The 14989-nt window shown below is 36.5% G+C and overlaps 3 protein-coding genes across 3 annotated transcripts; all 3 read right to left on the reverse strand.

Annotated features, from left to right (window-relative positions):
* Positions 1-1140: 1140 nt before the first annotated feature.
* LOC120358590 (craniofacial development protein 2-like) lies at positions 1141-2736 on the reverse strand. The gene has a single exon (XM_039453196.1). It carries the CDS (start codon positions 2734-2736, stop codon positions 1141-1143), a length of 1596 nt encoding a protein of 531 aa, XP_039309130.1.
* Positions 2737-6597: 3861 nt separating this feature from the next.
* On the reverse strand, positions 6598-7086 carry LOC120358591 (stress response protein NST1-like). Its single transcript, XM_039453197.1, has one exon. It carries the CDS (start codon positions 7084-7086, stop codon positions 6598-6600), a length of 489 nt encoding a protein of 162 aa, XP_039309131.1.
* Positions 7087-12534: 5448 nt separating this feature from the next.
* LOC113004166 lies at positions 12535-14270 on the reverse strand. The gene is made up of 3 exons (XM_039452892.1): positions 14183-14270; positions 14034-14096; positions 12535-13873 (listed from the first exon to the last, which is right to left on the reverse strand). Exons 1-3 carry the CDS (start codon positions 14227-14229, stop codon positions 13300-13302), a joined length of 684 nt encoding a protein of 227 aa, XP_039308826.1. The 5' UTR covers positions 14230-14270; the 3' UTR covers positions 12535-13299.
* Between the last annotated feature and the right edge of the window lie 719 nt (positions 14271-14989).

The raw sequence follows: 14989 nt of genomic DNA on the forward strand, positions 1-14989 counted from the left end.
TCTTCTCGCTGTCCAAGGAATTCGCAGCATCCTTCGCCAGCACCACATCTCGAAGGCCTCCACGCGTTTCCTATCAGCCGCTCGCAGCGTCCATGTTTCGGAAGCATACAGAAATACCGAGAATACTAGGGCCCTGACTAGATTGACTTTGGTGTGTCTTGTGATGCTAGGATTTTTCCATACTTTAGTCAGTTGGGCCATTGCTGTTCTACCCATTTGGATGCGCCTACGGATCTCCGCTTCGCAGTCACCCTGGTTGTTTATTAATGCTCCCAAATACACAAATTTATCGACCACCTCAAAATTGCCGATACGCACCGTTTCTGGAGAGTTGTTGTGTTCGCGGTCAATTATCATGATCTTTGTTTTCGAACTGTTTATGCGAAGCCCATATATCTGGCTGATATTTTCCAGTTTTTTCATGAGTGTTATCAGTTCTCCTTCGCTTTTGGCAATCAGCAGCGTATCATCTGCATATCTAAGGTTCGAAAACTTATCACCGCCTATGGTCACACCGCCGTCCCAATCCTCCAGCACCCGTCTCATCACGTGTTCGCTGTAGATATTGTACAGTAGTGGCGATAATATGCAGCCCTGTCTCACTCCCTTCCTAATTGCACTCTCTCCCGCGGTGATGTTCTCAATTCTTACGACAGCTGTGCTGTCTTTGTATAGATTTTTGATTAAGTGTATGAGATGTGTCGGGACGCCCATTTCTTTGAGGATGGGCCACAGTAGGCACCATCTGACATTATCAAAAGCCTTCTCGTAATCTACAAAACAGACGAACATAGGGATGTAGTACTCTCTTGCCTTTTCTATCAGCTGTCGTAGATTCAGTATCTGTTCTCGTGTACCTCGGCCACTGACGAAACCAGCTTGTTCCGGGGCTATCTGTCGGTTAGTGTATGGCTGTAATCGACTGTGTATGATCTGCAGAAGAATTTTGCTTGCATGTGATATCAGTGCTATTAATCGGTAGTTCTCACATTTGTTGGCTGGACCCTTTTTGTGTATAGGGATCACTATAGAGGTGGTCCAGTCTTTGGGCCAGGTCGCGGTAGTCCATACTTTTTGAAGAATGCAGTGTATAGCTCTCGTTCCCACTGGTCCCATTGCTTTGAAGATCTCCGCTGTTATCTAATCTACTCCGGTGGCCTTATTGTTAGCAAGCTTTCGTATGGCTCTTTCCGTCTCTTCCAGCAGACTATGTGGTTCCTGTTCATATTTCTCTAGGCAATCAGTCACTGCGTCCTCTTCCTCTCTATACAGCCTCTCACAGTACCTTCTCCATACCTCCATTATGTCTCCGATATCCGTGATTGATGTACCGTTTTCATCATAGATGGTCCACGTGCGTGGTTTGAATTTTCGTGTGATTAGTTTGATTTTGTGGAATACATCCCCAGGTTGAAGACGGTCTGCATGGAGTTGGATGTCTGCGCAAATCCCATTCAATAGGTTGTTTTTGTCCTTCCTACAGTTTTTTTGAATGTCAGATGATATCTTTTTATATTTATCCACTGCTTCGGTACTATTTAGGCCGGCGGCTAGCAATTTCCTTCTTTCTTCTATCAGCCTGTAGGTGCTGTCAGATATCCACTCGCGTTTCCTTGGGCTCTCTTTTGGTTTTTGCGTGCCAGTTATTGTTGTTTTGATCGCTGTTTTGAGCCGTTCCCACAGATCATCAGGATTGTCCAATTCTTCTATGTCGTCTCGCTCTATTTCCTTTTTTAGCCCATTTTGGAAGGCTTGTTTGTCGGTAATTGGTGGTAACTTGCTTTTGGTTGTTGTTTTTCTGCAGCTCCTCATCCTCGTCCTAAACTTGAAAGTCAGCAGCCTATGATCCGTACCGCAGTCCGCTCCAGGTAGTGTCTTCGCTGAGAGAACGGCCGATTTCCAGCGACTTTTGATCAAAATGTAATCAATTTGGTTCTTGGTGCGATTATCCGGCGACGTCCACGTGTATTGTTTCCTTATGTGCTGTTTGAACATTGTATTTGCAATCGCGAGGTTGTTATCAATACAGAACTGGATGAGCCTGGAACCTCTGTCGTTCCGTATTCCTATGCCGTATCTCCCCAGCACATCGCGGATGTGATTATCGCCGTCAGTGCGTCCCACCTTAGCGTTCCAGTCTCCCATGATTATGGTGACTTCTCTATTGGGTATTTTCTCAATAATCCTTTGTAGAGAGCTGTAGAAGTTATCCATGTCTTCCTCATCTGCCTCAGAGGTGGGTGCATAGACTTGGATAATATTTAGTGTGCACGGTTTCGCCTTGAGGCGTATTGATATTATACGGTCACTGACGGTTTCATAGCCGAGGACCGCCCTAGCCAGTGTGCCGTGCACCATAAAGGCCACCCCGTTGCGGCTTGCGTCATCGGGTCCAGAGAAGTATATTGCAAAGTTGTTGCTCCTAAAGTGACCTCTTCCGCGCCAATGTGTCTCCGAGATTCCTGCTATCTTCACCCTGTTTCTTTCGAGTTCTTTCTTCAGTATATCCAGTTTTCCCGTCTGCAGCAGTCCCCGAACGTTCCAGGTCGCCAGGCGAGACTCCGCTCGGCCGTTGAGTTTACTGTCATCGCTGGTCGCCTTATTCGCATGTATTGCCCAGTGGTCCACACCTACATGCCCGGTAGCCAATTTCCCACCGTCTACCCCGGACGTAGGACGGCGCCGGTCGTCAACCGGATTGCCCGACATATTAGGTCCCTTTTTCGACATTTGCATAGTGCTCATGGGAGTGATAGTGCGGTAGATTCCCCTGCCTTTCCGCACCGCAGTACTGCAACCATGAAGGCTGTTCTAGCCGTGCTTGCAATATTTTGCTTCTAGGCCATTCTGAAGTCGTACTTCTTTTTCTGCCCCAGTGCAATACTGATGGCTACTGCTGCCCTCCATCAGGCTTCGCCATATCTGGCTACCCTTACTTAGTTTCGCCTGCAGGTCAATGCAGTTCCCGGGGTGTGGCACTGGGAGCCATAAGTAAGAGCTGGGTTTCGCACGAGGACCAGTCACTTCGAGCCATCCCTCGTATACGTTGGATGTGACCGCTCTTAGTCAAAGGTACTACCTCTGTACCAAATCCCCATACACCCCATATATACACATACATATATATATATATATATATATATGATATATGTACATATATATATATTATATATGTACATATATATATATATATATATGTACATACCCTATGATCAGAAAGTACCGGGAATTTTTAAATAAAACAAAATAGAGTTAAATTTCAGGCAAATTTATTTTATCTCCTTCAAAATATGATCCATCTGAAGCAACACACATGTGCCAACGCTTGACCCAGTCCTCCACGCATCCCTGGTAGGCCGACGAAGGGATGGCCTTTAGTTCCCTCGTCGCATTCTCTTTGATCTCCTCGATCGACTGAAATCTCTTTCCACGAAGTGGCAACTTCAACTTGGGGAACAAAAAAAAGTTGCACGGGGCCATATCAGGTGAATACGGTGCTTGCTTGATGGTATTTACTTGATGTTTGGTCAAATAATTCATTGGTGTTTTTGCAAGAAATTCAAATCCTTCGGAACGAGCCTGGCTGCCACGCATCTCATACCCAAAACATCAACCACAATATGCTGTGCCGTTCCATATGCAATGCCAAGTTCACTAGACATCTCTCTTAAGCAGGTATGACGATTTTCAAGCACCATTTCTTTCACTTTCTTCACGTTTTCATCGGTGTTCGACGTCGATGGACGTCCGGAACGAGGGAAATCTTCCACCACTGTACGACCACTTTTAAAGTCTTTATACCACTCGTATGCTCTTGTTTTTGATAGAGCAGATTCGCAAAATGCTTTTTGCAACATTTTCAGTGCATCGGCACACGAAATTTCGTTCGCAACACAAAATTTCAAACAAACTCTTTGTTCAACAAAATTATTCATGGTAAAATGCGGCAAAATGAAAAAAGTTGACTGATGTAAACAAACGCCAGGCAGACACTAATGATCGGATGGCACTAAAACCTGACAGATGTGCGTCTTAAGGTCGTACCAACATAAGAAAAAAAAATAAACCGGTTCCCGCATGCGCGGTACTTTTAAATAAAAAATTCCCGGTACTTTCTGATCATAGGGTATATATAATAAATAATAATTTATTAACTTCAAGCTTACATTACAGCCGAGAAGTGGACTTGGTTTACATAAAATCTATTCTCTCTCATCCTTCCATTCCCTCGCCGCTTGTACAGTTCTTGTTTTAAGCTAATCCTACTCTTCTACCTATCTTTGCAACAGCCTCTCAAATATTTACTCTGTAACTTAGATTCTACGCTCTCCCCACACCGTTTATCTATTGCCTTTTTTGTATTACTTGTACCTATTCTCACCTATTCAATTATTAATTATTAATTCTATGATTTAGAGATTACAGCCTCTTTACATTTACCATACTTTATACAATTATTATACAATTACCTTATATTACAGTTATTACCTATTTCTTCAATCTAAATCCTGTTATCTTACTCTACTATTTCAGTAATATTATTTTTGTTTTTTCCCCTCTCATCGCTTGCCTTCTTTCTTCTTTTTAATTCTCTTTTCCTCTCTTTCTATAGCTTCTCCAATATTTCTTCCTTCCGCCTGTCCGTGTCTTCCTCGCATATCTGTTCTACAACTCTGTCCTTATCATTTCCTAAATCCGCAAACCATACGCTTGTTTTCACGCAATCCTTGACGTAGTGCTCTAGACAGTCCCAGTCTTCTTCGCAAAATATACATAGTCTCTGTCTTTCTTCTAACCAATATTTATTCGTTTGTTCTAGATTACCACATCTTACTTTTATCTTGGCTCTTATTTTCTCTCCTCTGCTTAAATCCTCTACATTCCTACTTTTTATGTAATTCGGCAACTTCACATCTAACCCTATTTTCTTATATCTCCTATTGCATCTTGGCGCGTTAATGTTTTTGTTCTCCCATTGCCTCTAAATATCTCTTTCCCTGTCAATTAAGTCCTTTTCCAAATCGTCTCCCACGTCTTCTTTTACCTCTTTTGCTTCTGTTCCCCAGCCATTCCTGTTATAGTATTTTTCCCTTTCTATCCCATATATATCGCTCCAGTTGTTCTGCTCTTTTTCCTTCCAACACTCCTTAACTATTTTTCCAACACTCCAACTATTTCTCCCTACTTTAATTCTATTCTCATATCTCCTCGCTCTGATCCCCCATCCGACTCTTAATTTGTCCATTAACAGCTCTCTTGAGATGATGTATCTTGGTGTACAAAAATCCAGTCTAAACATCCACCTGACGTAGTCCATCATTATATTCTCCAGTTTCTCGATCTCTGTCCATCCCCAGATTTCCACCTCATACGCCATCACACTTTGCATCAGGCATGTGAACAACATCTATCTCCTCTTTATGTCGTTTCTACAAATTCTCTCTCCTAATCCCCATACTTTCCTTACTGCTATTCTACCTTTACCACATAATTGCTTTACATATTCCTTATAACTACCCCTGTTATTTAATATAAAGCCTAAGTATTTAAACGCTTGTACTTCCTCAATTCTTTCTTTCCTCCACTTCCATTTTTCTATTTTTTCTTTCTTTTTCCTATAAAAGACCATTATCTTCGTTTTCTCTGGACATAATTTCAATTTCCTGTCTGTCAAGAAACGCTTGAGCGTGCTCATCATTTCTCGTAGTGCTTCTCTATTTTTTTGCTATCAGCGCTATGTCGTCCGCATACGCCAATTCCCATATCCTTATCTTACCTATTGCTACGCCCCCTATTCCCCTGTTCCTTAAAACCTGCTCTAATTCCGCTGTATATAAATTGAACAAGAGTGGACTCATCACACATCCTTGTCTAACGCCTTTTCCTGTTGCAAAACTTTCCGTGTTACTTTGTTTCGTTCTTACCACCGTCTGCGTCTCTTTATATATTTTTTCGATTCTTCCTATCAGCTGCTCCTTTATACCCATACTCCTCAGCACTTTCCATAGTTCCTCTCTATTTACTCTGTCGAAGGCCGCCTTCAGATCCGCGAAGAGCATGTATATCTTTTCGTTCCTTTCTCCTCTTCCTTTTTCCCTCTGCATCAAGTGACTGAGGACGAAGATGTTGTCCATGGTCGACCTCCCTCTTTTAAAACTTGCCTGACTCACCGGAATCAGGCCTCGATCTTCCACCTCCGTCTCCAGTCTATTCCTGATAATTTCCGCATAGATCTTATACGCCGAACAAAGAATAGACGTACCTCTGTAATTGCTGGCTTTCTCCCTTTCTCCTCTTTTATATAACGGCATAATTATGCTCATTCTCCAATTGTTTGGCATCTCTCCTGTATACCAAATCCGTTTCATTATCTTCACCAGCCTTTTCCATAGTTCTTTGCCCGCGTACTTCCATGCTTCTGCCGGAATCCCATCAATACCTGCTGCTTTCTTGACCTTCATTTTCCCAACTGCTTTAATTATTTCTGCCTCCACTATTTCTTCCTCTTCTTCTTCTTCTTGCTGCTGTTCCATGAAGTGTTTTCTCCATTCTTCCTTTCCTATCTTGTTGTTTATCGTTGTTCTCCTCCCTCTCTTCCTATTTATATATTTCCACGTCTGCTTCATTTTTCATCTTTCTCAGTTCCTCTTCTTCCTTTCTCCTCTTCTCCTTTCGTTTCTTCTCTAGCAGTTCTTTCAGATTTCTTTTCTCCTTTATATATCTGTCTCTTTCTATTCTTCCTTTCTTCCATTTCTTGTAGATTCTTTTTACCTCTCTCTTCTTTCTGGTGCAGCTTTTGTCCCACCAATCTTTATGACCTAGCTCTTTCTTCCTTCTCTTTATTCTTTTCTTCACCATTGCTACCTTTACAATCTTCTTTATCTTTTCCCATTCTTCTTCTAATGTGTCCGATTCCTTTTCTTCTAGCTCTTCCGTGTTACACAATTCCTCCGTCCTTTCTGCATACATCTCCTTCGCCTCGTCATTCCATAGAATCGTTTCTATTTCCACTTCCTCTTCTTCCTCTTGTTTTTCTTCTGGATCCATTTCTTCTTCTCCCCCGCTGAACTCCATCTCCAACGGCATGTGATCCGAGTCCCCTCTGTCCCCTACTCTAAATTACTTATAAATTCTATCTCTTATATCTACGCTTACAATTACATAATCTATAACCGTACATCCTCTGTTTTAAATTAACGTAAGAAATCACTTAAAAAAATTTTTTAGAAAACCTATGGAGCTTTCTACATAACAATTTATGGAGATGTAGCATACAAAATAGTCATATTTGTAGGTAGAAGTGTTTAAGATCTTTTTTGTTTTTGTAGCACCGCGCGCGATATTTTATTTATGTTCTGCGTTATATCAGCAAGACGATTCTTCATGAAGCATTTTGTCATAAATCCGTCAATCAGTCAGTGAATACTTCATAGGGTATAATTATGTTTCTTTTTTTTCTAATAACTTACAATAAAAGCTTAGAGAATTACCTTCTGACAAATTTTTGATTTTAAAAATTTTACTTTCTTCACTTGTTAAAATTAAGTTTATTTTATATATATATATATATATATATTTATGTACATTTTATTGTCATAAAAAGCATACAATTACAAATATTAAAAATTTTTTTTATTTAATTATAATTTTTTCGCATATTGATACAGCAACGGCCAAAATATCTATCTCTACTACTTTAATAAATATATATTTACAAATTGAACAAGAATGCCTTCTACGGTCGCAGCTAGGTGATCTTCGTGCTTGTATTACTTATGTGATTTTATGCACTTTCCTCAAGTTCAATGAACTGCGCGCCGAATTAATTTTCAATCATAACACAATTCTAAATTGAACAAGATTAAGTAATATCACGTATTATTAATTATTAATCCTTTTTAAGATTGTACATTCTTTGTTTAAAAGCAATAATCGACATCATAAATTGCTCCGAATTATGATTACTTACTTACGCTAGTATAAACTAAATTTCTCTGGGCCCAAGGTTATCCTAGTGGTTTCCCCCCCCCCTTTTTTGTTACTCATTTAATAATTAAGTATATAACGCAAGATCAACCTTTCAAGTTTATACCTAGGTTTTAAGGTTTATCTTAAGTTCATATGATTAAGTTGACTTATTTTTTTCCTCTATAAAAAATTTTGTTATTATCTGATTTTGTTTTCTTTTATTAATTGTATCTATTTCTTTGATCCCAAGCTTATCTTAGAGGTATTTCCGTTGCTTTATCTATTTATTTTAACAGAATTATTTCATGAAATATCCATCTAGGATTAGTTTGAGGTCGTTTCCCCTTTTTATATATTTCATTTTTTCCTTTTCTTATTTTATTAACTTATAATTATGCTAATTTGCTACTTGCTCATTTATACTAGGTATCGCAGAGTTTGTTACTTCCTTAGTTCGTTGAGCACATCCCATGCGGATGAGCAGTTCTTAAGGATTGTTTATCTCTTTGTTGCTCCCGCATTTTAATTCAAATGAGATGGTTGCTGCGTTAATCCTCACGGGCCGGATGATCCGCATCCGCCCTTCTCGTTTTTCCAGCAGCAAACAGGTGAGCTCTCGGACCTTTCGGGGTCATCTTGCTTTGGCACCTTCTGGCTCGATGTGAGCAAGCCCACATAGGATGGCTTCCCAGTTCCTTTCACGGAAGCGATCCTCTAATTGATGTAAGTCAAAGATAGATCATCGGATCACACAGCTCCAGTCGCGCAAGGCCATCAATACAGTGTTCTCCGCCAGGAAGTGGGTCACCACCCTCCCTCTGCCATCCTCCCCTTTCTTGGATTGCTACTTGTTTGCCAAAAAAAACGGGTCCGATGAAGCGCAGGAATCTATCTCTTCTAGACATTCTGCGAGTAAGATTCTCCAGTAACTCCTCTAGGTCTTCTCGGGCGTGGTCTATATGCACCCAGAATAGGGTTGGTGACTCCACCTTAATGACTCTGATTTTCAGTGAACCGCGTCAAAAACGTAGTGTCGATTTCATGATTGTCGGAGGTACTGTTTCTACTGGTTTCGGAGTAATTTTATACCAAGCGTCCCCAGGAGATACATAGGCGGAGCAAAGTTGTTGCAGTTAATTTGAGTGCCTTGTCTCAATAATATATGGGTTTGGGGAGTCAGAAATAATGATTGATTTCCTCTTAATACAGGTAGTTTCTCATAGCAATTTTGAGTCTGTGCCAATTTTCCTTCGACCGGTACACATTTTATTATGTGAATTACCTCTCCGGCTAAGGAAGCCATGTACCCAGGCCCTCTCATAAAATGATAGGCAAAAATGTCGGGTGATAGTGTTGCTATGGCCAAGGCGTTCTGCATCATTCGTAATTCAAGGTTATGACTGAAAATTATTTTGGCGCGCAGTTCATTAAACTTGAGGAAAGTGTATAAAATCACATAAACAATACAAGCACGAAGACCTAGCTGCAACCGTGGAAGGCATTTTTGTTCAATTTGTATTGATACAGCAACGATCAAAATATCTCTCTCTACTACTTTAAATATACATTTACTTATATTCGTTAATTTTCAATAAAAAATAATTCATTAAAAAAATAATTAGATTTAGACAGGTGTAAAATTACTTCTATTACGCCTGCAGGTGATGCATATTCTGATTTAACGTATACTGAAATGGAAATGGAAAAAGCAAAAAATGGTTAAGAACGATACGAAACTGAAAAAAACTCAATGCACGTGAGAATAATCCGTTTTTCATGAAAACTATGAGAAGAGTACACGTCATGTGAATTATATAAAAACGATACGGCGGATGCTCGTATGCATAATACTCATAATTCCAAAGCAAGGTCATACATAATTTAAACGTGTATATATATATATATATTACCTTTTCCAAAAAAAAGGTAAAAAAAGCGCCTATGTGTGTTGCGCGCAACTTATATTGAAGTTGTGTAATCTAATAAAAATGATATACGTTTATTTAAAAAAAATGTGTGAAATCTTTTAAATTGCGCTTATTATAAAGAGAATATACTTTTTCTACAAAATTAAAGTAGTAGTAGCTGTATTTTCTTTGAAAAACTTCTATTCTAACCCAACTGGTAGTATCTTCAACTTTTATATAAATCCCTCGTGGTACTATCTCTGTATTGTCATTGAAAAATCTTTGTATTTTAAAAATTCAAGTAATAGTATTTTTAATTCTTATTGAAAAATTTTATTTTAACCCAAGCAGTATTTCCTTAAATATTATGTAATTTAATTCAACCTAAACGCATTTTTCCAAAAAAATCTTTTAAACAATCAAAGTGTACTATTTTTGTATTTCCATTGAAAAATCTTTCAATTTTAACCCAAGCGGTTGTATTTAATTTTAATGGAAGTTTTTTAGAAAAATTTTAAGTTTCAATGGAATATATAATATTTAATTTAAAAGATGAAAGAGGAAACGGTACAAAATAAGAAAATTTTATTAAAATAAAAGTTTTTGATGTACAAAAACATGGCGCTGCTAGATAGAAAAAGCAATGAGATGAATTGAATAATTTCTGTACAAATCATAATTGCTACTATCTCTGTATTGTCATTGAAAATCTTCCAAACCAAGTGGTATTTAATTGAAAATAAATAATATATTAAAATTTTGTAATTTAATTTAACCTAAATAATTTATACTTTAAGAATCTTTATTTTTTTTAATAAAATTTAAGTGGTATCTTAAGTTTAACTTACGATTAGAATTACTTAAAAGTTAAAAAAACTAAAACTTATTTCGCAAATTTCTTTTATAACGCATATCTTACAAGTGTTACATTTATTGCATTTTTTCTTATGCTTCTTCTGCTTTTTTTATCTAGCAGCGCCATGTTTTTGTACATCAAAAATTTTTTATTTCAATAAAATTTTCTTATTTTGTACGGTTTCCTCTTTAATCTTTTAAATTAAATATTATATATTCTATTGAAACTTATTAAAATTAAATACAACCGCTTGGGTTAAAATTGAAAGATTTTTCAATGGAAATACAAAAATAGTACACTTTGATTGTTTAAAAGATTTTTTTGGAAAAATGCGTTTAGGTTGAATTAAATTACATAATATTTAAGGAAATATTACTTGGGTTAGAATAAAATTTTTCAATGAGAATTAAAAATGCTATCACTTGAATTTTTAAAATACAAAGATTTTTCAATGACAATACAGAGATAGTACCACGTGGGATTTATATAAATGTTGAAGATACTACCAGTTGGGTTAGAATAGAAGTTTTTCAAAGAAAATACAGATACTACTACTTTAATTTTGTAGAAAAAATATATTCTCTTTATAATAAGCGCACTTTAAAAGATTTCACACATTTTTTTTTTTAATAAACGTATATCATTTTAATTAGATTACACAACTTCAATATAATTTGCGCGCAACACACATAGGCGCTTTTTTTACCTTTTTTTGGAAAAGGTAATATATATGTATATATATATATATATATATATATATATATATATATATATATGTATATACACGTTTAAATTATGTATCTGACCTTGCTTTGGAATTATAAGTATTATGCATACGAGCATCCGCCGTATCGTTTTTATATAATTCACATGACGTGTACTCTTCCATAGTTTTCATGAAAAACGGATTATTCTCACGTGCATTGAGTTTTTTTCAGTTTCGTATCGTTCTTAACCATTTTTTGCTTTTTCCATTTCCATTTCAGTATACGTTAAATCAGAATATGCATCACCTGCAGCCGTAATAGAAGTAATTTTATACTTGTCTAAATCTAATTATTTTTTCAATGAATTATTTTTTATTGAAAGTTAACGAATATAAGTAAATATATATTTAAAGTAGTAGAAAGAGATATTTTGATCGTTGCTGTATCAATACAAATTGAACAAAAATGCCTTCTACGGTTGCAGTTAGGTCTTCGTGCTTGTATTGTTTGTGTGATTTTATACACTTTCCTCAAGTTTAATGAACTGCGCGCCAAAATAATTTTCAGTCATAACCTTGAATTACGAATGATGCAGAACGCCTTAGCCATAGCAACACAATCACCCGACATTTTTGCCTATCATTTTATGAGAGGGCCTGGGTACATGGCTTTCTTAGCCGGAGAGGTAATTTACATAATAAAATGTGTACCGGTCAAAGTAAAATTGGCACAGACTCAAAATTGCTACGAGCAATTACGAGGTGTGATCAAAAAGTAAGGTGACTTTTGATTTTTATAAAAAAATATTCATTTATTCATCCTAAATTATGTTATCCCTTTCAAAATAATCCCCATCTGATACAATGCATTTGTGCTAGTGCTTTTTCCAGTCGTCAAAACATTTCTGAAATGCACTTTTGGGTTTGCCTTGAGCTCCTCCAGCGATGCAGCCTTAATCTCCTCAATCGTCGCAAATCTTCGTCCTTTGAGTGTAGTACGTTGGACGTTTCATAATAGTATGGTTGACGGTTCAACCATACTATTATCAAACGTCTAACGTCTACGAATTACTTATGTATAATATTACAGGGAAAGATAAAAAAATAAACCATAAATACGTTTATACATTTTTTTATTTTATAGCATCTTTTTGACATGGTAACCAATAATTGTATAATTTAAATACATTCTGCATAGCACAATTCTTAATATGTTTTGCACATCGTATAGTATTCGCAGTATCCAAATTATTTAAAGATTCAGTGTCTTCGTAATCAGCATCCACGGTCTCGATAATAACATTATTTCTTACATTGACATCAAGTATATTCTTCAACCATTCTCGTTTTTCATGCCCTTTAACGTATACGATAGCTTCATCATCGTTTTTATCATATACAGCTGTTGAAATCAGGTGCTTCGCTTTCGGATACTGAACTATTCCATCTTCCCATTGTAATCTATGGTGATAAGCAGCCAACCAAGAAACGCAAGATCTTTCAGATTTTGTCAATGCATTCCATGGCACGGAATTCGTAAAAATGTAATGCGTGAGAACGTTTCCTTGATTCAATACCGCTACTTCCTTTACAATAAATTTAGTAATTTAATACTCATCTTACAACTGAGTTCTTGGTAACAAAAGAAAGTCAAGTCATTGTCACAGCTGTGACAACCACGTTGTACCACACTGAATAGCTATCAGCCTCGTTCGCTAAAGATAGGAAAAATAATCAAAAGTTCAATTTCAATTTTCACATTTTTATTATTATTTCAAATTTGCACATAACATGATTATAACATTTTATTTGTCATTTAACACATCGTATGCAGTATTCACATTTGTACATATTATAATATTTTATTTGTCATTTAGCGAATCGTATGCAATATTATCTGAAGCATAAGCTATTAATTCACATTCAATATGTGAACTTTTATCATAAATTTTTCGCAAAATATTTACTGCATCGTTTTTATTAGTGATGCAATTTTGACGCAAGTAAGTTACCAAATGTTTATATTTGTCAGTAACATTATTCATATTCTGACACAGTGCGAAATATACATGTTCAATACAATGCTCAAGTTCAAACATAAATGATACAGTTGCAAGCTTCATACAAATATAAGTATTGTGTAATGTTAATTTTATAATATGTTCTTCACGCAGTTTAATCTGCTGCACAATCAGTTCGTGAATCAATAATGGAGCCGTTTTTGACTGCATAAGTCCCTCGATATCCATACGTTTCTCAATCAACGATCTCCACGTTTTATAAGGCAGAGCAATTTGATTTCCGCGGTTGTCACCCAGCATCAATTCCACGTAGGATATAGATTCTGCGTTGATTCCGATATCCAACCATTTATAAGATGTAGGAGTTAGTGCAAACCTTCTCCCCAAAATGTGTGATGTGTATCGTGGTGGCGTTCTGTAAATAAGATTACAGATTAATGAGATAAAACAAAAAATATTAATGTATCATGATGATGATGATGTTCTATAAGTAATAAATAAAATAGGGATTTTATAAGAAACAATGAAATATGAAAATATGAAAAAATGTATATAAAATAATTATAGATACTTACGATTTCTCACATGCTTCGGTCTGGATCGGAACGTAGTAGTTCATTGATGTGTGTGGCAATGTTCTGTAAATAAGAAATATGGATATGTAGAAGCAAAAATATAAAAAATATAATTTAAGGAATGTATAAAAAAATGTATAGATACTTACGATTTCTCGCATGCTTCGGTTTGGATTGGAACGTAGTAGTTCGCCATTTCTCTCGTATTTTTCAAGAGTTGTCCGTTAACAATGAGCAACTGATGAGAGTAACGTTTTTAGATTTCTTTTTATTTTATAATTCCCACCACCATATCGACATCAAATGTGGAAATTACATATTTTATGATGAGATCATACACATATTCAAACGTAAATCTTGCAAGCGTCGACAGATGTGATGAGATCAGAGGATAGTAAAACTCAGTTTTAGGTACGTTTGAATGTAATTTAATATTACAATAAAATCATATAGTATTGCAGATTTGCATTTTCAGCATAAAAGCATGTGTCAGAGTACAGCAGCTGTGATGATATCATAGGCGCTGATACCACAGATCTATAAAATTAATTTAGACACACGTTTGAATATAATTCGACATTATGATGAAGTAATGGAGCAAATGTGACAGTTTTGTATTTTTAGCGAACGCCTGCTGTGACACGTTTAAAAGTAATTGGATATCACGATGAAATCATTGAATAATTTTACAAAGTCAGTGATATCAAATATACATGTGAATCTTACAAGCGCCGATTTATGACAGCTACGAAGACTTTAGATATGTATCAAATGATACACTGTGAATAACATTTAAAGTGATGGTGACATTATAAAATGACAAGATCGCGATGCATCCCATCAGTCTATGCAGTCAAGCACATTGTAAAAATGGAGCAAACGGAGCGTAATTTGGTGGAGCTATCCACTCGATTGAATACGAATAAAGAGTATATGGCGTGGGAGCAACGTTGTAT

The sequence above is a fragment of the Solenopsis invicta genome, chromosome 8, assembly GCF_016802725.1.
Source record: "Solenopsis invicta isolate M01_SB chromosome 8, UNIL_Sinv_3.0, whole genome shotgun sequence".
Lineage (NCBI taxonomy): Eukaryota > Metazoa > Arthropoda > Insecta > Hymenoptera > Formicidae > Solenopsis > Solenopsis invicta.